Raw genomic sequence first — 21,846 nt, forward strand, 5'->3', positions numbered from 1 at the left:
TAATTTAATAACATCCACGAATAAAAGATATCTTTTGCAAAATGTGATTGTTTTAATTAGTGCTATAATTAATAACCTGTTTTAAAATTCTCGTACAAATCCGCAGAACATAATAACCCTCACTTACTCTAAAAGTGTTGTTGTTGTGACATTAGGTTATTTTGAAGCAGGAAAGATGAAAAATATGCAATGCCTTAGCCGGGAATCGAACCACGGACCTCTGGAATATGCGCCCAGCGTGCAAACCACCACACCACAAAGGCATGTCATGAAGGCAGGAGAAATATCTTATATACTCCACTGGGATTTTTAGGGGACCCAGTCGCTAAATCCGGGTGAGAAGAATCATCATCCAACACCTTTTTAGTTGGGCCGCCACTTATAGAGTCTTTCTCTTTTGTTCCACATATACTAGAACAGACTTCTCTACTTCCCCTCACATTCTTTCGCTAGAATGTAAATTTAAAGTTAAGTGGAGTGCTTATTTAAACGGTTGAATCTCTCAGATTATGTGCGTGTTTCGCTAGCCAAGCGCACGTTTCGTTGTTATTTCGCTGTTACGCTAGTAAACCTTTTGGCCTTATCAGATTTAGCATCACGCCGGTTAGGTTCTTTCTAAGAGTCCACCTCTTAGGAGTAACTATCTTGCACTATCTTGCACTATTTATTTTAAGTCTTTTTACTATCTTGCACTATTTATTTTAAGTTTGGCTTAAACTATATATTCTACGTTTTAGCTTTCACCGCAAGTTGACGGTGCTTTTGTAACGCTCGAAGACCATGCCTTTCTGTTAACTTTTGAATTAATAAATGGTTATTTTTACCCTTCATCTGAGTCGGTAGTTTTATTCCCGCCTGTGCCAGAATTCACCAGATCATAGGATCTATTCTAGTGTATGTGGAACAAAAGAGAAAGACCCTATAGACTTATCTCACTTGCCTGACAGTAACATCAGAACAAGTATACGAAATTTATCGTGGGAAAGACAGCAAGATTGCGCTTGTCGTTGGCAAGGGGTTGGACACTATACAGGTGATAGTACGACATTCCTCAATTAGCCCTCAGTTTTGAAGGAGAACACCCCGGGAGGGATAGTTCCCTCTGTCCTTTCCTCTAACCTCTCGAGAGGACTTTCGGCTTGCCACATATATAGAGCGCTCCAATGCCGCACAGACACTATACATTTACAAACATTCATGCTTTCTCCGAGATTCGAACCCAGGACCTTCGGTTTCGCGGTAGGCTCCCCTAACCATTATACCGTCTGGGCGGCCTCAAAAAGTGTATTTGTTTGATGCACAGTTCGTTCAGCTTTAGAAATAGAATTTAGCTTTTGGAATATTGCTTGAATATACGCTGACAAGCGAAAGATAAAAACCTCTCCCGTGTTAAGGAATTTGTTTCTTTCCAATCCGCAGGTGATAGATGCCATCTGTCATAATCATCAATGATTTATATAACAATGCATAAATGTAAGAATTTAATAGGGATAAAATTATCGCGAATGTTGAAATTTATTTGAATAAAATTATACTTTAATACAATGCCCTCAAACTCAAATTGCATGCGGGCCGAATACACGATCTAAAAACAGTTCACGAAATAGATTTTGTTTAATAAAATGAAAAATTTTAAAAACCAAATAAATCCTATTTTAAATAAATTTCAAAATTTGCTTATTAAATATTTATCAAAATATACATAAATAATAATAATAATATAATGAAGAAAAAAATCAAATTTATGTTTATTTTCTGTCTGAAATCTAAAGTTTGATACCTGAAAAACATTTTTCTTGGTTATACTTTGTACTTCAAATACACTGATAGCTAAATATTAAGTTTTCAGACATTTCTTTCAAATAATTCTAACGTGTATAATTCATGATTAAATAACTTATTTAAACTAAAAATAAATAAATTACGAAAACTTTGAAATTTTCGGAGAAAATTTGTAAGTGGGACAAAACTTGAGAATAAATAATAACAACTTAGTTTCTTTCTCTTATTTATTAAATTTTTCTTCGACTCATAAATAAAGATATACAAGTTTATTTGTTAACAGTTATAAACTTCTTTATGTTTCTTTACTAAAGCTTGACTTTGATGACATTTCCATTCTGATAAAGGTCTTGGAAAGTAATTGCTGTTAATTATGTTCATCACGGAATTTGAATGCTTATCAATCAGCCGAGTTCCTCTCTTATTAATTTTTAACTGTGAAAAAAAGAAAAGCTGTTCCTGTGTTCGAATAAACTGTGAACACAGTGAAAAAAAGCTATAAATGTGCCCAAATAAACTGTGAACACTGTGAAAAAAAGCTATAAATGTGCCCAAATAAAGCAATTATTTTTAGTATATAAATTCGTAACTGATTTATTTTTTGACTGGTAAGAATAAAATTTAAGGAAATCTGTGTTTTCAAATCTTTGAATAAGCTTTACTACACGTCGTAAATTAATTAGTTCCATTTACAGATTTTCTGGTACGCTTGTTATTCATGTTCATTTTTAATGATAATGAAGATAATGTCCTTCAATTAACTAAAATCTTAAAATCTTTGCAATACTGTATTTGCAACAAATACAGGCTTGCAAATTTTGATCTGCATTGCTGAAATTTATTTGAGAACCGCATAAAATTGCTTTGACGGCCACATGTGGATAACTGCTCTAATCTGAACATACACTTCAACTTCTATTTGCTTCTGACATTTTAAAGCGACAATAAATATTACCGAAGGTGGAAAATTTTAAAGATGTGATGACAGCAATTTTTGATAGCTAAATATTTTAGCAATATATTAATTAAAAACTATATTTAGCTTCTCTACAATATAATGGCCTCAATAATTCATCGCATATAAATACTAATCATAACACTGATCTCTTACAAAGTTAAAGCCTGAAAAAGAGTTATTGATTTCTCTACGTCACTACTAAAGAAACGTGACTGTAGTAGAATTCACACTGTTCTTGGTCACGATTGTCTGAATTTTCATATGCGTCTTATTGAAATCTTGAATTAATCCCATGCAATCTCTCTATTAAAACCCGAATGAATACAGTTCAAAGACATGGAAGACGTAAATATTTTTTATCAGCAACTTTTACTGAAAAGATTAGGTTATATGACTATGACAAAGCACATCTGAGCTATCTGAGTGAGGCCTTTTTGGAGGACTTTTCTAAGAGAAAGTGACTCGTATTCACGTTGCGTGTGGGGAGAACCACAAAAACCAGTCATGCAAGCAGTCCGTTCGCTTGGGATCGAATCCAGGTGGAACTCCCAGTATTCAACAGCCTTAACCACTCGAGTACTGGTTGGGGGTGTGTGACTGAAAAGTCTTCTGGTGAAAGGAATTGGGAAGAGAAAGACCTGTTTGTTATTCTCTTTAGTGGTATGCTTTAAGACCTACTTCCTAATTTTGTACTTTATCTTTTTGTCTGTAGCTTTGTACACGAATTTTTATGTTTATATATTTAATGCGGGTACATATTTATCTGGGAGATTTATATATGTTTACAGATTTAAAACTAGAATACACTGATAATAAAAAAACTTAATACATAAAATATGCATCTGTTTTAGCATACTTTGGCTGTGAATTAAGCAACATCAGCTGCTTTATATTTCTCCAGTGCATTTTTAAAATGCAAATTACTATGCTTTTCTTCAAACCTCTGTATATGTAACGTTGCACCTGTATAATATTGACCAAAACGTCGAACACCTTACAACTGTCTCCACCATCGCATGTCGCACCTTTGAATCCGTTCTCCGAAAAATGCAACCTCTTGCCGCACGTGTCTCTTTCCAGCCCTGCCATGACAAATGGGCGCTCTAAGAAGGGAGAAGAAGGGAACAACATCAAGTGGTGCTAAAGAAGATGGGAAGAGGAGGAGAAAGCGATTTCAAAAAGTCTCTCCAGGCGTTTTCTTTACACGGATTATAAGTTATCTGGGAATGGAAGGAGCCGACTCATCAGCTCCCTAGAGAAGCTTCTTCCTTCGAGAAATAGATGGATATGCGGAAGAATGAAAGTCCCACTTTCTTTATTCGAGTGTTTCTCAGCCCCCCCCCAAACACAGCATTTTCTTTTTAGTTTTCTTGTTTTTCAGTTTGCGTCTCTACAGTATTAATGATGTTTCCAAGACGTGACCATTATTTCCTGGGTTTGGCTTATCTTGGATGTTTCTTTGGACCTTGTCTTTTCGTGAGAGGAATTCTTTCTCTTGGTGCATGGTTGTGGTGCGACGAGAACAGTTCCTCCGGTTTTATTTTATCTTATTCAGAGGTGAATGCTTTCATCTGTAATGAAAATCTTGCTTTAAATATCTCCTATAAGCTCTTGCTGTTGTTTGTTATTGACTGCATAGTTTATCTAAAAAAATCTCTAATTCTATTTTATGCCCATAATTCTATGGGTTAAGCTAATGCGTCCTTTTGCTAGCTATGCTGTAATAATCAAGCATTTTATATATAAGTTCTTCCACCAAATGTACATTAACTCCAGTTGGCGAATTGCATGTGGCAGACTATCTCTTTGTAGCACGTATGTAGATCAGTATAGTCCAAAGCAATGTTCATTCTTCTCCAGATTTATTAAGATTTGCAAGTAAGTTTTTGGAGCCAAATTGTGGCCTCATGCCATGTCCCTGGATTATGCCTCAATTACGAGGTACATCTTTATAATCTTGTAAAATGTATTTCTTAAACAATGATCTTCCGCTTGTCTTGAAATCTAAACCTCCTTTCCTCGTAGATTTATAGAATGCCTACATAATGCCTACGAGAAAAATTTGCATTCATTAAGAAATAAGAGTCTGAAGAGTAGCATAACATCAGCGCTTTTGTGAGCTATTAGTTGTAGGCTACAATAAGATTACACAGACAGCAATTTTGTTTAGTATATTTCTCTGATCGTCAACATACAGTGGTACCCACTCAGTATGGGGATCAAAGAAAGCTTTTTCCACGCTGAGAGCTTATTCGAAGTCAGAATAAGGCATTTTTTTTTTATAGTTCCTCAAATTTACAAAGGAAGCTTCTTGAAATCTGTCAGTTTGAAAATTTTCTCAAGATAGATTCGAACTCATTTGATCAGTAAGCAATGACGGAAACGAATTCCATAAATTACGCCTCCTATTTGCTGAAAATCTGTGACCAATGACTGGCGAAAATGAGTCTTCTTACAATTATAGGCCCGTTTATATGGCTAATGCCAGGAGTTAGGCATCAAAAATACCATTCTGTGACAACCGTAGATAGTATGGAATTTTTAAATTTACTTGTACTACTTATTATATACATGTTTTACTGCATTTCATTTAAACGTATTTCCTCGAATTTAATTTGAGATATGTTTTCTCATTCAACTAATTAATTCGGCAAGACAAAAATACATAAAAACTCAAAATATCTTCATTAAAAATTAAAAAATATGGAAAAATATAAAACGCCAAATACAGTTAAAACAGTAAAAAAAGTTTTACAATTAAAATTAGTATTTCTACTCAAAAACAAGCAATTCGGCAGATTTTATCGGTGCACAAAACTGAAAGTTTACTCTTGGTTCCATTCGGCAGAAAGACATCGATGGCGCAGAAACTGACTTATTTCATTATTCTTTTAAGTTTCAAATGTAAACAAATATGGTTGCTTCGTTATGCCTAGCCGCACATAAACAACTTTTAAAGTGTTAATAATTTTACAACTAAAGGCATAAAAACCTTAACCAGAACATAAGAACAACATAATTAAATCATTTTTTTGCGCAAAAAAATGCACAATTTACTAACATAGAAGAAGAAAAACATTGAACTCACCAAGCCGACGAACAGAGCGGATATATATATATATTTATATACTTTTGGTGCTGCTGATTATAACCAAAAAAGAACGTGCACAATTACATGTTATAGCAGTCCTATATACAAATTTTCAATGTTCTGACATTACTTGTTTTTTAGTTATGCGAGATATTATCGTACGTACAGATGTTACGAAAAACTCTCTTTTGAATCATTTTAAATCCATTTTACAATCCGTTTTGGGAAAAAAAAAATCCTTTACTCTGTCCTTATGTGCACTTGTAACTCAAAAACTTCGTTAAATTGCATTCGATAGTGGTCAGAATGTATATTTTCGTTGAAACATGATACCTGAAATTTTTCATGATTTTTGTTTTCCTTTACTTTCGTACAAGGAAGTAAAAAGACGTTCATAACATAAGAATTACTTTAATCAGGAGGGTACATGAAATTAGGCGGAAAACGGATACTAAATTCAAAGCTTTTATTGGTTAAGTAAATATTTATTAGCAATTAATTCAAATCGAACCAAAAATGTTAAACTGCAATTTAATGTTATTGATATTAATATTATGCTAAATTACTATCATTGCTATGAAGGTTAAATCAAGTGTTCAATGACAGCAAACCACATATTCGCTTTAGAAGGTGGTATGGAATCCTCGTACTAGGAAAGTTCTTTTTTATGTTTCATACGATATAAGACATCAAAAGTGTTCATGTAAATGAATTTTGGGGGAAATCGAAATCTGGATGAAACCACTAGTGTTAAATGATTTTAAGCTTGGGGTCATCAGCGATTTTCGGTGAAACTAAGAAATCTATTTAAAAATGACGATAATTTTTAAATTGTTTCTTATGAAGACATTAATTACTGATTTTAAGTTAAAATTTTCTAAATAAGTTATTCTTTTCAATTGTTTATGATTATAAGGAGTTGCAAAAATCTACATTTTCGGTCTATATTTGTTAACAGGAAGAAAGTAAAAATTTTTCTTCAAGGACTGTTTAACACCAAGGTCCATAAAGCCCGAGTTTAGAATTCTAGATTGTACAGCCGCACACCATCTTATAATTAATTCTTTATAATCCTGATTTTTCTTTAATAATAAAAAAAAAAAAACAAGAGAGAAATTAGAGCCTCTGAAAAGGCCCTCTGAGCCCAGTTTTAACCAGGTATCCTCCTCCTTAAAATTATTATTTAATTACCACAGTCTTCTGAGGAAATAAATATAAATTTTTTGCTTATTAAATTCCTACTATTAGCTCACAATTTCCCTATACATCGTTCAAATTTTCAATCGTTAATAAAATACTTTTTATTCATGCACTCAAGTGCAAATACATTTTTTTAAACTTGTAGTGGATGACATTTGATGTTAATACAGTTTTTTTAACATATTATTAAATTCCTACTTATTTTTCCCTGTTTATCGGAACTAAAGATATGCTGTTTTTATTAAGTATATTATGAGACTTTCAAATAATGACCGTTTATTAGGAATTCTCACGTGCTGTAAAAATTAATTTTCTAACAATTTATAAATAATAGTACATGACTGTGATAAATGGGATTGTAATATTTAACAAAAATAATAGTACATGACTATGATAAATGGGATTGTAATATTTAACAAAAATAATAGTACATGACTGTGATAAATGGGATTTTAATATTTAACAAAAATAATAGTACATGACTGTGATAAATGAAATTGTAATATTTAACAAAAATAAGTGGCAACAGTAAGACGAGTTCTAATGGTTTTTAAAGTGTATGGAATTAATGGATTGTAGTTTTATAGAGTTGGATGAAGCGGATGTAATGTCCCATTAATGTGGCGAAAATTCTCTCCATATTTCTATAATAAACTTAATAGTATATGTTTAAAATATAACCTTTAAAATGTCCATTGCTTCACAAAAGGGGAATGCGAAAAGAAACTACAACACAATGCAAGCGACGATTTAAAGAGAAAGAATAACAGCAGCAGGTCAAGCATGTGTAGCCTTGAGTCGTGTGAAATTATTAGATGGAATATTAATTGAAGAACTGGGCTGCTCGAAACTCACTGGAAAGGTTCCTTGCAGTAATGAAGCATTACAAGAGAAATTAGAGACCAGCATCAGCTTCATAAATTAGAAACGAAAAAAAAAAAAAAAAATGTGAAAAATGTTAATAAAAAGCAACTAAAATAATTTTTTTTGTTGACCAGAGTAGGAATTGACTTTAAAAATATTTTTTGATATTACTTGCTTTTATACAATAAACTCGAATGATAACAAAGGCAGAATACTTATGCGTTTTTCCACTTTACCTATTTTCAAAACATGAATCATTATTCTTAAATAACGTTTTTGAAAAAATGTGAATTATTTACTTTTAAGGAGATTTATCTGATAATAGTATATAATATGTCAAAACCCTTAATAGACCCTTGTTTATTTAGAAATAATAAGAGAGTATCAAAAAGTACTTTCCTATTCGACAAGAGAAAATTCTTAATTGAGTTTTCTTTTTTAAATGAGAAGTAATATAAAGATTCGATTTCTTAGACCAGACAAAAGGGAGTATGAACGTCGCCATGTTGAATCATCCCCCCCCCCTCACCATATACTTTTTTTTTATGTGGATATCGCTCACATTTTCCATTCTTTTCTTTTGTGCATAATAAGGAGTGGAGACTTTATCAGCACTTTGCGAATTAAGCGATTGAAAAAGTACCCGGTTGTGACTATCAGACTGCGCTTCGTCGTACCTAACAAGGCTTACACAATTAAACCCAAAACTGGCAATATCGAGTGCGTTTTTAATTGGCTGAAAAATTTCCTCCACTAATCTTTTTAATTTTTTTATTGTACCTAAGCCTTTTTTATACAGTTCTTTTATTTTATAATTTTTTATTGCTTTAGCGGCGTGACTGCTTTTTCCCCTTACCTTTCTTTTTCGTAACTGAGCTTTTTTATTATTATTATTTATTATTTTTACAGTGATAATGAAAGCGATCCGAGCTTCAGAAGAACAATGGCAGAAGAAAAAGGTGAAATAAAAAAATAATAATAAAAAAGAGGATGGAAAATGATAATGAAAAGATTAAAACAAAAAGCGGAAAAAAAATTCAGAGTTGCAAAAAATATAGATCTTTTCCGATCGAAATTTTCCTCCGAGCATAGAAAAGCTAAAGTAATAAAAATGAAGAATAATGTATAAAAAGAGCTCACTTTTTTCCCCTGCTTCAAAAACCCTTTTTTCACATGTTTAATTAGCAAGAATTGTCAATGTGAAAATGGTCGGAAAACAGACTGCCACTAGATTGTGAATAGCTTTGAAAAATAGGTATCTACAAAAATTTTTCTAGAAGAGAAAAGCAAAAAGGAAAAAAGGGTAAAATTGTATTTTCCTTCATCGGAATTTTTTTTTTTCTCTAAAGGGATAAAAATCGTTAGAAATTTCACGCTTTACGCTAAAGTTGGCAAATACAGAGACGTTGGCTTTTTTACAACGTTTAAATATTTTTTTTCGATATAGTCTTTACTTCTACTAAATGCATTTACGCCTGTGTGACTTACTTCGGTTTTAAGCTTGTTTTGTTGGCAACTGTGCTTAATGGACATAAGGTATTCGCTGAGCTAAGCTGGTGAAGAGAAAAAAATGTTAAATTACTCATCGTAAGGTATGTAGGCAAATAATAGCTTAATCCGACGGAAATTACCGGAACAACAAAAAAAAAAAAAAAAAAAAAAAGATAATTTTGATTTGAAGTTGATGATTTAATACATTGTATACTTCAGACCCTGAAAAGTCTCATGACAGAAAAAAAAATTAATTGACCTCAGACAGCTTTTTGAATTAATTATTTAGTCTTTCAAAAACACAGTTCTTGTAAATTTCGATGCTTTACTAGACAGTCAATTATAGCCGATATTATCTAACCATTTATTTAAGCTTATAATTTCTTAAAAAGGTCATAGAAGTGACGTTGTTTTTAATGCAAATATTTTCCAGTCTGGCTGACGTTCCGGCATTTGGGAAGATCTGGAAGTTTTGGGAGCTCTTGTAATATTGTCTCTAGTCTCAGTTTTTTTTTGGAGGGGGGAAAGGGAACCTCTCTTTGAAGCCCTGTCCGGAACCAGAAGTTTTTGATTATTTCAGAAATGCAAAGTAACTATGGCGGTCTACCTCTCTTCTTGAGCGGAAGAATGGGATAGGTGGACGAGTCTTTGAAAGGTGTTAGTGCACTCATGCCGTCTGTTACTTTATATGAGGGTCGTGTTGAATAGCGTTATAAGGGTTTAAGTTACACACGGACATTACATTTAAATTTAAGAAAATTACAGAGCGAGTCTGAAACAACCTATCAGGTTAAACACTTGGCTTTTACTGAAGTCTTTCTTTGGCTACTCACCTGAGGGCACCTTTGTTGTTGCAGTTAGTCTAACGGTTTATATTAGCAGCAGAGTTTATATTAAAGGACTGGTTACATCAATCAGCAATCAATTGGTTGTATCAGCTAATATTTGGGCTAGTACGAAAGTAATATACAGATTCTGTTCGCACACCATTTAGACGACTTTCATTGCAACTACAGAAAAATTTTACCTACAATTTTTATGTTTTAAATATTCTATTTGATAACCTTTATTCTTCACTATCTTCACACACCGTAATTTCTAAGGCAACATAGACTTTTGCAGTATCGGAAGAGGTATTTTCTCCCATTGCTCTTGAACAGCTTTCCAAAGTCTAAGGAGGCTTTAGGTCGACGTTTGGACAACCCGCTTTTTAAAAGTCCAAAAGCACAAAAATATATTGGTGATAGATTAGGAGAATTAGTAGGGATATGAGTTATGGCCTTGATACCCACTTTTTCAAAGAAATTTAAAGTACATTTTGACGGGTCTTGATACAGTTCTACTGATTGATCACACTGAGTTTAAAATGAAAGTGCTTCATATTTGAAAACTGGGTATCAAATATGTTTTTAATAATATGTAGAGTTAATTTTAACATTTTTATTTACTCTTTTTTTTTAATTTGCCGTTACACGAAAAACCAGCAACCATCATAAATCCCTTAGAAAAACTTTCTTTAGATTCTTTGAACCATACTTTAAGATTTTCCCCCTCCTTGTTGGTAATAAATGGATCTCTTTTTATTGAAGTCTTTAAGTGCACCCTAGATTCGTCTATTGTGACAATATTTTTCCATTTTTGTCCGGATAAATATTTCTCATGAAGAATTCTGCATCGTGTTTTGCATTCGGCGATATGTTATGGAGAAAGACATTATTTTTTTTCGTCTTTTTATATATATATATATATATATATATATATATAAGATTCAGATTAGCATTAACCACTTTGTATACAGTTGACACTGAGCATGTTAGTGGTTTAGCAGCTGTCCTTTGACTTGACGGATTTTGTTTTAACATAGAAGATCTTACTTTAGCAATATTCGACACATTCCGTTTTATTGTCTTGGAAATTACGGAGTATAAAGATAGTGAAGAATAGGAATTATCAAACAGAATATCTAAAACAGAAAAGTTTTACGTGAAATATTTCTGAAAATACAAGGGAAATCGTCTAAAAATGTGCGAAAAGCCTCTATACATAAAAGCGCTATCCGAAATAGACTTGCATCAATCAATTTAAGAAAAAAAAAAAAAAAAAAGAATTGTTCTATAAATTCATCTACGTTCTATTAGCTTTTGAAATGAAACTTCGGCGTGTTTACCTTTATAAACAAGTTATTAGTCTGCTTCCATTATTAGTAAGCTTCATTTCTGCTTTGATCATTTAGATGCGAAAAATGTAATGTTAAACCGTTGCTTGAATTAATTAGTGTCTTTATGTTACTACCAAGAGAATTGCGTAACAATATACAATTAAGATTGGTAATTATTCTTCAACAATGCCCTCTAATCGTAAGTAAATAGAAAATGATATGAATTAAAATTCTCCAACCTTTAGCTTTTAAATGGTTATCTGTGTTGCGTCTGAAGGAAAAAGGACAGAAATAATGCTTTAAGCGCTTTTTTTGTCCCTTTCTGTTCTAATATTAATCACGAAATTCATTCAAGGTATAAAATTGCTTGTTAATTTCATTTGTTGATATCTGTAGAAACTTTAAATGAGCGATTAATTATTTTTGACAACTATGAAATACGTTACGTTTAAATTACTTCTGCTATTTTTTAAAATAGAATAAAAGAATTAAATTATATTAGGAAGAAGACAGAAATATTATTTGGGAATAAAAGATTCTAGAAAGAATTAACTGTTTTCGAACTGCATTAAACAATGTTTCAAATCATAATTAAAATTCCATTTAACAGATGTTATGGTATTGAATACACTGATTCTCAAAAATTGAATGTTTGAATGGAATAGAACTCCACTTATTCCACAAAACCGGGATTACTGCAGTTCATCTGGAAGAACTGAATCTCATTCCCTTAGAATGTCTGAAAGGATTCAGATTTTAAAATACGTCCAAAGAAGCGTCTCTTTAACATTTTGTGAGTTACCTTTATTTCTCAAATACCATGTTCTTCGCACTTAAACATAAAATTAAGTTCAAGAGCAATATCACAAAATAATTTTAAATTGAGTTTATGTTTAGAATTTCAGATACACATCATCCGATCACGAGCTGGAGATAAAATGTTTTTTTATGTACAACGTTGCCATTGCTCAATTTGAAATCCTTCAGTTTGTTAATCAAAAATTCGATGCAAAATTGCAAACTATGAAATCTCTACATATATTAAGAGAAAGAGTCTGTTTGTCTTTCGTTCCTGCTGCGCGTAAGCTATAGACTCAGGGCTACGAAATTTGGTATGTTAGTGCATCTAGACAAGAGCCAGTGCACCTAGAAGCGATTTTTTCAAAATTCGATTCAGAATTTTTTTCTTATCTTTTTTGATGAAATCGCATCATTTTGAATAGTTTCATTCTTTTAGAAATGTCGTTTTGTCAACAGTTTTTAATTCAATGCTTTGTATACTGGACTGCTTACTGTTGAAAATCAGCACTGGTGCCACTTGGGAAAATGAGGGTGATAATTCTGTGGAGTTTTTAAATTTAATGTTTCTCTTGGATGCTGGACGTTCGTTTAGAAAGGCAACAGGAAATTTGTTAATTTATTTATTAGGATAATTAATATTTATATTAAAGGATATTGTTTATTTCATTGTAATTTTGTTATATGTAATATATTTTTTAAAAAATTTTACATATATATATATATGAAGTTGTTCTGCAGAGTAAAATTCTACGTAATTTTTAAATGTAACGTTTTGTGTTCCCTTCAGGCATTTCTCCGGTGCATTTAAACGACGAAGGCTAGCCGCATAGCTGCTAGTCAATAATAAAACAAATTCCTAATTTCAAATTCGGGCTTCCAGATGCTCATATTCGCAGTAGGATTACGTCATTCAAACATGGATAGCTCTAGGTAGCGTTGTTACATTACAATGCGCGAAACATACATACATTTATACAGATTCTTCATTATTAATTTCTTCAGATATAATACAGGGCTATAATATTTGGTGGCAACAGTTTGAAAAATAAAACAGACACTCAGAGTAAATCCGACACAAAATCGCAAAACGAAAAGAATAGTCCCTTAGAGACAAAGCACCTTTGGACTAAAAAAAAATTTTGAAAACCAGTGCATTTAGCTGAAATAACTACCGGTAAGTGAAGTAATGACGAATGATAATGAAGTAGTGACTGGTTTCCGATGATTTTATCCACTCACTTGCTTCAGCGTCATAAAATGAACAGAGAAACTTCTTGTATCTTATACTGAAACTATGATTAAGTTTTAAAAAAAGTTGAAATTGCTGTAACATATTTCTGTAACATATCCAGGTATCTGAGATCCATGACAAATCATGAAAATAAATTCAGTAAAGTGACCTCTTATTAGAGGTTCGAATGCTGACTAGTGACCGAAGGATAAACCACACTACTTTGGTACTTCGTTCCAAGTATACTTATTTTTCAAATTTCAAGACTTTGTTCTGAGGTCTATGCCTGAAGTTTTCTTATTTTGCTCAATGTGAAGGTGATTTACATCCATAGAACTCTATTCTAAGAGAATTCTCGAATGCATTTCTGTAATAAATAACCTAATCTAGCTTAAATTATAAGAATGAATGTAAAAAAGAAAAGTGCTAATCAAATGACAATAATTATGGTCCAATTATTTTCAATTAGTCTACTACTTTGTCCATAACATATTATTCAAAACTAATTTTGAAACTGATGGTCAAATTCCTTCTACTATTTTTAACAAATTAGAATTCAGCTGCAGTTTTCTTTTATGAAGTTAAAAATGTATGTCGAGAAATAAATTTAACAAATAATTATCTAGATGTAGTTCGCCTTTCCTGTTTCAAGATTAGCAATGATATTCATCTGTCTCGTTTGCTTTCCGTGTACTCAACTTAATCCTATAAAGTATGCGGTCTCCTCGTTCTGTCCAAAAGACCACCCAGCAGATGGTTTCCGTGCAAGAGGTGTAACTTAGATAATGATCAGGAAGACATGACTGTATATTAAGTATGAAGTTTATTTTAGTTCTTGAAACATATCTGAGGTGCTCAGGTGCAGACAGATGCGTAATTTAGCATGCATATGTGTACGAAAAGACTTGGATAAATACAGACGGAAACAGTTGAGCTCATTATAATGGATCTGTGATATCAACATTATCCATATCTCTGTGGATCTAAAAGATTATGCACCTTGGGTAATCGTGAATGCTATAGAAGTAGAACTTAAAAGTAAGTATTATGTAAAGTATTTGTACACTCCACTTTTCAAAACTGAGCATAAGAGGCATTTTTTATACATGTAGGAGAATATATTTGTATTGATAACGTCATTTTAAATTCATGATTACTTAGTAAACACACGTATGATGGTTTTTTTTTTTTCATAATTCAACAACTACATCATATACATTCATCTATTTTAATTCAGTAGATTATCATTACACATTGGTAACATATCGCCATTTGTGAACTGACAGATTATTTGAGTTTTAAGGAATATTTCATCACATTTCATTTGGTAAAAATGTTACTGACAATAATGGAAACACAACTGCATATTCAATATCAAGTCTGCCATTCTTTGTTTATAGAACGAGTCATTAGAAAAAGAATAATTAGTCTTAATTATTCTTTTTCTAAAAAAACAGGTTAAATAAACATAACCAACATTTAATTTAGTTTAATTTTTATTAAGTTAATGAATTTATTTTTAGATAATTATATGATAATTTCTTTGTTTAACTTTATGACAGTAGTAATCAGTCCTAAAATTAGACGCATAATCTTGTTTCTAGGTAAAAGTTTTAATTTTATTATTTCCTTTTATTTAAAATTAAAAATGCATTTTGTATTTAGACAAATAAAAAGTAATTTCATTGCTAAATATTGTGGAAAAATACTCTATTCTTTTAAAATCCATCTTCTTTTATTATATATTATTTCTGTTAAAGTAAATATATATTTAACCTACAGAAGAAAGGTAACCTAATTATCTGGACTATTATCAGTGTTTGCGAAACTAAGTAGTCCGGACAAATGGGCAATCTACTATCTTGAGAATTTGAGTAATGTAAATGGAAGAATTATTAAAAAAATTATGTATATTTAGTTACTTTATTAAGTAATTTATTTATCATTTGACAGGAAAAATATTTTAAATGATATTGAAATTTTTGTGTAACACATGTATGTGACGCACAAACATTAATGCTATTACATTATTTGTAATTATCGTATAAATTAAAAAATTCTTATTGGTTTTTACTAGAATAAAGTAGATAGAGTTTCGAGTTTTTCCTCCTTCTTAGAGGCATCCTTCTTACTAATGAAGAGTAGTAGCTATAGCATTCTGCTTTTATAGAAATGTGATGGTAGGCATATAGTATAGTATAAAACTATTGCAGATATCTGAGCACTACTGCTTAAGAGAATTTAGAAAGACTACTTAGTGCTTAAATCTATAGCTGCAAGTTCTGTATGCTAGCTGTTTGTTTAAAATTAAACTTTCATTCATGCACACATGTACAATGTACTTATTTTGCAATACATAAATTACAATTACGTTTCATTTCAGGTGTCGTCCATAAACAGAGTTCTTAGGAACCTGGCAGCTCAAAAAGAGCAAGCTCAAGTCCAGGCTCAAGATGCCGTTTACGACAAACTTCGCATGCTCAACGGGCAAGGTTGGCCTAGGCCGAATCCCTGGTATCCGGCAGGAACGACGTTTGGTGGTATCGCTCCGAGTTACGTCGCGCCTGTCACTACGCCTACAGTACCTTTAGAGAATGGTTTACCTCCTAAAAAAGGTAAAGTAGATTACGCCTTATTTAAAAATTCATGTTATGAAAGTTTCCGAGATAAAGTGAAGATTTAGATTCCAAATACAATATTTGTTGTCTTAGAATGTGTAGATAATTGCTGAACATAAAGCTGGTCATAAATATTCTTTAAACTAACCGCCTGTGTGACCAGCCGGCTAAAATAGTTACTACAAAAGAGAAAAATGTATAATGATTTTAATGTAATTTCACGAGTCCAACTAGTAATTAAAAATAGCTGAAATTAATCTGTGCTTATTCATTTTAGTTCACTTAGTTTCTTAATTAATTTTAAAGAAAAATTAAATATTTTAAGCTCCGTTGAACGACAACACGCAATTTTATTTTATAAATAATATATTTTATTCGGGCAGTGACAATATATTTCTTTTGAATCGCTAAATTTACTGATTCATTTCGAAAGACAAATATATTGCATTTTAATTCGAGTGGCACTTCTTTTCTATCGTCGAGTTTTCTGATTAAATTTGAGACATAAATATACAATTTGTATAGTAACAATACAAAGCTTTTAAAACGTTTATTCACAGTTTATTAAATTTGTACAAAAAAACGAAATAAATTAAAAAAAAAAAAATTTTTCGAAATTCAAAATTCGGGCTTCGAGGTGCTAAGGGAGAAGAACTAAGCATATTCAAAATTTGGTGGCTATGGGTGACGCCGTTTTTTTCATGATCTGTGGACGTGCATATACACACATATATATTCTTCATTATTTGATAACACAGGTAATTGAATATTCGCAAACTATTACACGGCCAAGTATATAAATATGATAAACATTACTAATTCTTCCAGGTATGGACTATTTTACCTGGAATTACAATATTCAGTCGTAGAGTTCTATTTATTGTGATCAAACAGGGTAGCTGCATAAGAATTTTATTAATTTCTTGTGAAATATACATAAAGCCAGGTTTCCTTAAAACGCTCTTAATGAAGTCACCCCATCCTACCCACTATAAGCCCTCATATGTTTTGCTGCGAATAATTAACAACTAACCATCTGTGGTTTTATCAGACTTTTGTTTGTAGTGAACCATCTGCAATTTCGTCAGATTTTTGTTTGTAGTGGGACAAGAAAATGGCATTTCTAATTATTTACTATTTGTATAAATATTAGCTAGTTTTCTTTAAAAAAAGATCTCTTTGAAGTCATCTGTGTAAAGGCAGATAGCTTTCGGTCAATGATCAGTTTTGTACTTTTCTGAATCTTCTATCAAACAAGAAACCTTGAATTCATAGTATAAAACAAATGAATATTTCCCTTCCTATAATATTCCGATTTCTTCAGTAATGCTATGCAATTTGCATTACAGTGCGCTGCAATGCATTCAATTCAATGCATTTCATAGATAATTGACCAATCAAAAGCAAATGATTGGTTCAGTTCCTACTTCAAGAAAATGCTGGAAAACAAATGAAAATAAACATTTTGAGTTTTAAAAAAAATCTTGAGAAAATAATTTTAAAAAAAATTATTAAAGAATTGCAAAATGCAGCTCAGAGTCTCAATATATATGTGAAACTAGTCTTACAAAATCTTTTACAAATATAATAAAAATCTTGTAAAAAATTTAATGAAGTATTTGTTCTTCTTCAAAATCATAGCTATCATAAAGGAAATAGTTTACCAAGTCAGCCATCACTGAGTAGTATGTAATCCTCAGTAATGTGTGAGTTTATTGTTATTATTATTTTGACATAACTTACACTTTATTATCATAAATTCATATATCAAATTAAGTAAACTAAAAGAAATAAAAGTGGTATTTTAAAGACTGGACAATGATTATATAAACGTAGATATAAAAAATAATCAAATTTTGCTTATTGTTAAATGTTACAATAAAATGCTTTGATATTAAATATTAAACTGAACAAATTAAAAAATAACAGCAAATTATAAAATAATATTCATTTGACTGTGATTTTTGGCTTAACTTATTGAGCACTTGATCAACATTTATGTCTATATTATAACACTGTATATACATAAGTGCTAGATGATAAATCTATTTCTCTCTGTTGCATTACTCAAATACGTCTTCGGTCTACCTCTCTGGAGTCGTTGTTGTCATTGGCTGGAGTATCTTTTGGTATTACTGCATCTATTCTATTTTTAGAATAGTTGCCGTAATAATAACAGATCCTCACGTATGTTGGGAAATATCTTTTTCCCATCTATTTAACATTTCAATAACCGGCGATTTGGTGTCCAGAAATTCACTCATTTGTCTTTCCATAGTAAATATTCAGCATGTACTTCTTCAGTGGTGATGAAAGCACCATTTTCAAGAAGGTTCTTCTCATAAAATTTGACCAATCTATCCAAATCATTGAACCAGATACCAAACAGAAAAAGGTAGATAGGATATTTTTACGAACTAATAATCTGTAATCATGGCATTTAAAAATGGTAAAAGGATAGAAATATGATAATTCGATTCAGATAAAGTACAGGTAGGTTTAAGACAGTACGATCTGGGTTCGTTAGATCATTCGACTATTCGTTTATTGGTCCTTGGAATAATGATTGGCATCTCATGTTTCTCGCACATTACTCTTGCTTTAGAAAAAAGTGCGTCAAATGATCATTTGCATCTTTTGCTGATACCCCAAAATACCTCCTGATGCATTTGTGCATGTTTTAACGAGATAGCTAAATCCAAACCTTCCTTTTGTAGGTACACTTTGCACACACATACACAAAATTCTTCATTATTTAATTTAACTATAATAGAGGGCGATAATATTTGATGACAACAATTTGAAAAGTGATTCGACGCAAAATGCCGTTTCGAGACTAATAGCTCTTCTGGTCTAACACCTCTTTGGGCTAAAGAGGTAAAAAGATCATCGATAGAAAGGTAATTGTAATGTATACATTTAGTGCTTCTTTTGCAAAAGATCTGTCTCCTTGATTATCTTTCAATAAGCCTGGGGATATTAATATTCATCATTTAATTTAACAGAATTTTAGGAATACTTAAATATAAAATGTAAATATGTAAAGAATGATAAATAATCTAAATCTAAGTTTATTTGTAATTCCTCTTAATCCAGGCTTCGAAATGGCTGCAAAATGTTGACGTGTTTAAAAATTATTAAAAGATTTTTCTCTTCGTTGCAGAAACAAAAACTTTTTAACTTTCCCTCCCCCCCCAAATATCATGAGATGATTTGTCTAAATCCTTTGTATGCAAAACACAAACTATCTTTTATTTTCTTTGAGTTTTGTCTGTATATTTTTAGTTATATTTTAGTTTTGAGACAAAAGCTAGAATATTTAGATATTTTCTATACCGATAATTTTTTTAAAGTTAAATTACGATGCTTTTGATCATTTTGTACAGTTAAATGTATTCTTTCAGCTGCTTAAAGTTAAATTCTGCACAATTAATTGAGCAATATTTGTAATTTGAACCCACTTGTGTTTTAATGAGCTACTTGACTTTCAGAAGATGTTTTTGCATAAGCTTGCTAAATTTCTGATATTACCTTTCAAAAATATTGCTTATTTTATGCTTCTCCTATTAGAACTTCACATTTCTATTTTCGTTAGTCAATTATTGGCTGCCTAAAACAAGGAATGTCTTCATTGAAGATTTGTTAAGGTAAAACTGGTGCCTATTCACGTTACATATGTAAAAATCCCGGTAACTTCCATACAGTCAGCCCGTTCTGTGAGATTTGAACAAGGATTGAGCTATCAGGTTCAGTGCTTAAGTGCTCGGTTTCTAGACCGCGTTTTTGAGGGGAATGCTGTAATGTTGGGTTACGTTCTGATCCATTTAATCATATTTCTTCATCTTGGTTATCATCGCCAAAGTGCTTTTGTAAACTGATAGTTGCATTTTTTGATTGAAAAAATAGGTAACGAAGTATTAAAAATAAGCATGCCATATTTTAGAGTCATTAGTTTTTTTTCGAAACAGGAGACATGAAAAATGAGTTATGTCCCTGCCGGGACTCGAACTACAGACCTCTCGAATACGCGCCGAGCGTGCTGATCACTACACCGTGAAGCCATGCTAAGAAGTCTGAGCAGTACCTTATAGAACCCTTTTAAAGGGTGATTGGGTCATGTGGTGAAGAATCATCATCACCACCTTGTTTAGTTCGGGAACCCCTGTAGAGTCATTAGGTTATTTTGAAACAGGAGACAGGTACAGGAAGAAGCTAGGCCAGCACCTCCGTAGTACCACAGGTAATTGAGGTATTGCTGAACCTAGCTAACTGTTAAACTTTCCACCCCAATTTTGAGGGGAATACCCCGGGAAGGGGGTCCGAGGATCTCCTGCCCCTCTTTTTAACCATCAACCCCTTGAGAGGACTTTCTGAGATAACTGAATTCTGGTATTAATAGTGTACACAAATCATACTGAGAGAAGACTGTCCTTGAAAAGTTCAACAATTGATCTTCCAAAAGTCTAAATGTATGAATAAATGTCCTTTCTAAGGCGGAAGGTGTAATAAGCAAGTCTTTGGAGATCCCGTCCATCAGCATTGCATAGAAAAATGAAGGAGAAACAGGAGACATGAAAAATGAGCACTACTGTCTTCGGGACTCGAACCACGGACGACTTTCGAATACGAGCCGAGTGTTGTGACCACTACACCACGAAGGCTAAGAAATGCCTTATAATATTGGATTAACTACTGTTCAAAACCAATTACAGTATTTTTCGAATTCCAACTTTTCTATTTTTTTTTTTTTTTTTTTTTTTTTTTTTTTTTTTTTTTAAATCTTGAAAAAATATATTATAAAGCTCCTGCCTTCTACCGGACATGACAACATGTGCTACAGCCATCACTTATGCTCGTCCAACGAACAACGGAAATCTGCGAGCAAGATATTATAACTGAGAACAGCTGCTCACTGCTACTTCTGAATATCCTGTTCATGAAATATTTCTTTTTCTTTCAAAACCTGTCTTCTCTTTTTAGTACTGAAGATAAGAATTTTGGCCTTGTCTCTGTTATAATACACAAGAAGACTAGCAAAATCGGTAGAAATAATTAAATCATCAGTATTATCTGGTTACATTAAAATAATATTAATCTTTCTTAAGAGTTCCATGAAAAGATCACTTAAAATTTTGAGATGATAATGCATTAACTACAAAATAAACACCCCCGCAAAAAGTGCAATTGACGCCACTTTCAAAAACTTAGGTATCGAGGCATCTTCTTCTGTAACCCGTTTTACATGCGATCCACTACTAAATTTTAGTTAATGTCTCGGATGCATTAGACACATAAATATGTTCCACAACTTAAAAAAAAAAAAAAAAAAAAAAAAAAAAAAAAAGTTTCAGTTTGGATGTCATACCTGTTTTGCATATTTCAGTTAAGCTTTTTTTGCATTTTAAGAAGTTCTTTAGAATTTGCATTCATATAAAATGGCCCACGTCATAGCATAAGGTAGGTATCATCGTTGTAAAAACATAAGGTGATCATGGGTTGATTGATTGTTTTTGATTGGTTGCCACTTGTTCCTGATTAGTTACCGTTGTTAGAAATTTAATGTACTTCTAGTTTGGATGTTAGGAAATGTCCCATGCGTAAATGCACATCACCACAAAATGACGTTTAATCCGACAGCGTTTGAAATAAAAA

At 31.9% G+C, this 21,846-nt stretch overlaps 1 protein-coding gene across 5 annotated transcripts in view; it reads left to right on the forward strand.

Moving 5' to 3' along the window:
* The window catches only part of LOC118189713 (paired box protein Pax-6-like), a 259,790-nt gene that overhangs the window by 198,410 nt on the left and 39,534 nt on the right, over positions 1-21,846 (forward strand). For all 5 annotated transcript variants that reach the window (XM_085817499.1, XM_085817500.1, XM_085817501.1 and 2 more), the window contains one exon: positions 15,960-16,191. In XM_085817499.1, the coding sequence (XP_085673625.1) occupies positions 15,960-16,191 (232 nt within the window). The remainder of the gene's footprint in view (positions 1-15,959; positions 16,192-21,846) is intronic.

This window comes from Stegodyphus dumicola, chromosome 5 (assembly GCF_044657685.1).
Source record: "Stegodyphus dumicola isolate Sdum_Otavi_A_Nest chromosome 5, ASM4465768v1".
Lineage (NCBI taxonomy): Eukaryota > Metazoa > Arthropoda > Arachnida > Araneae > Eresidae > Stegodyphus > Stegodyphus dumicola.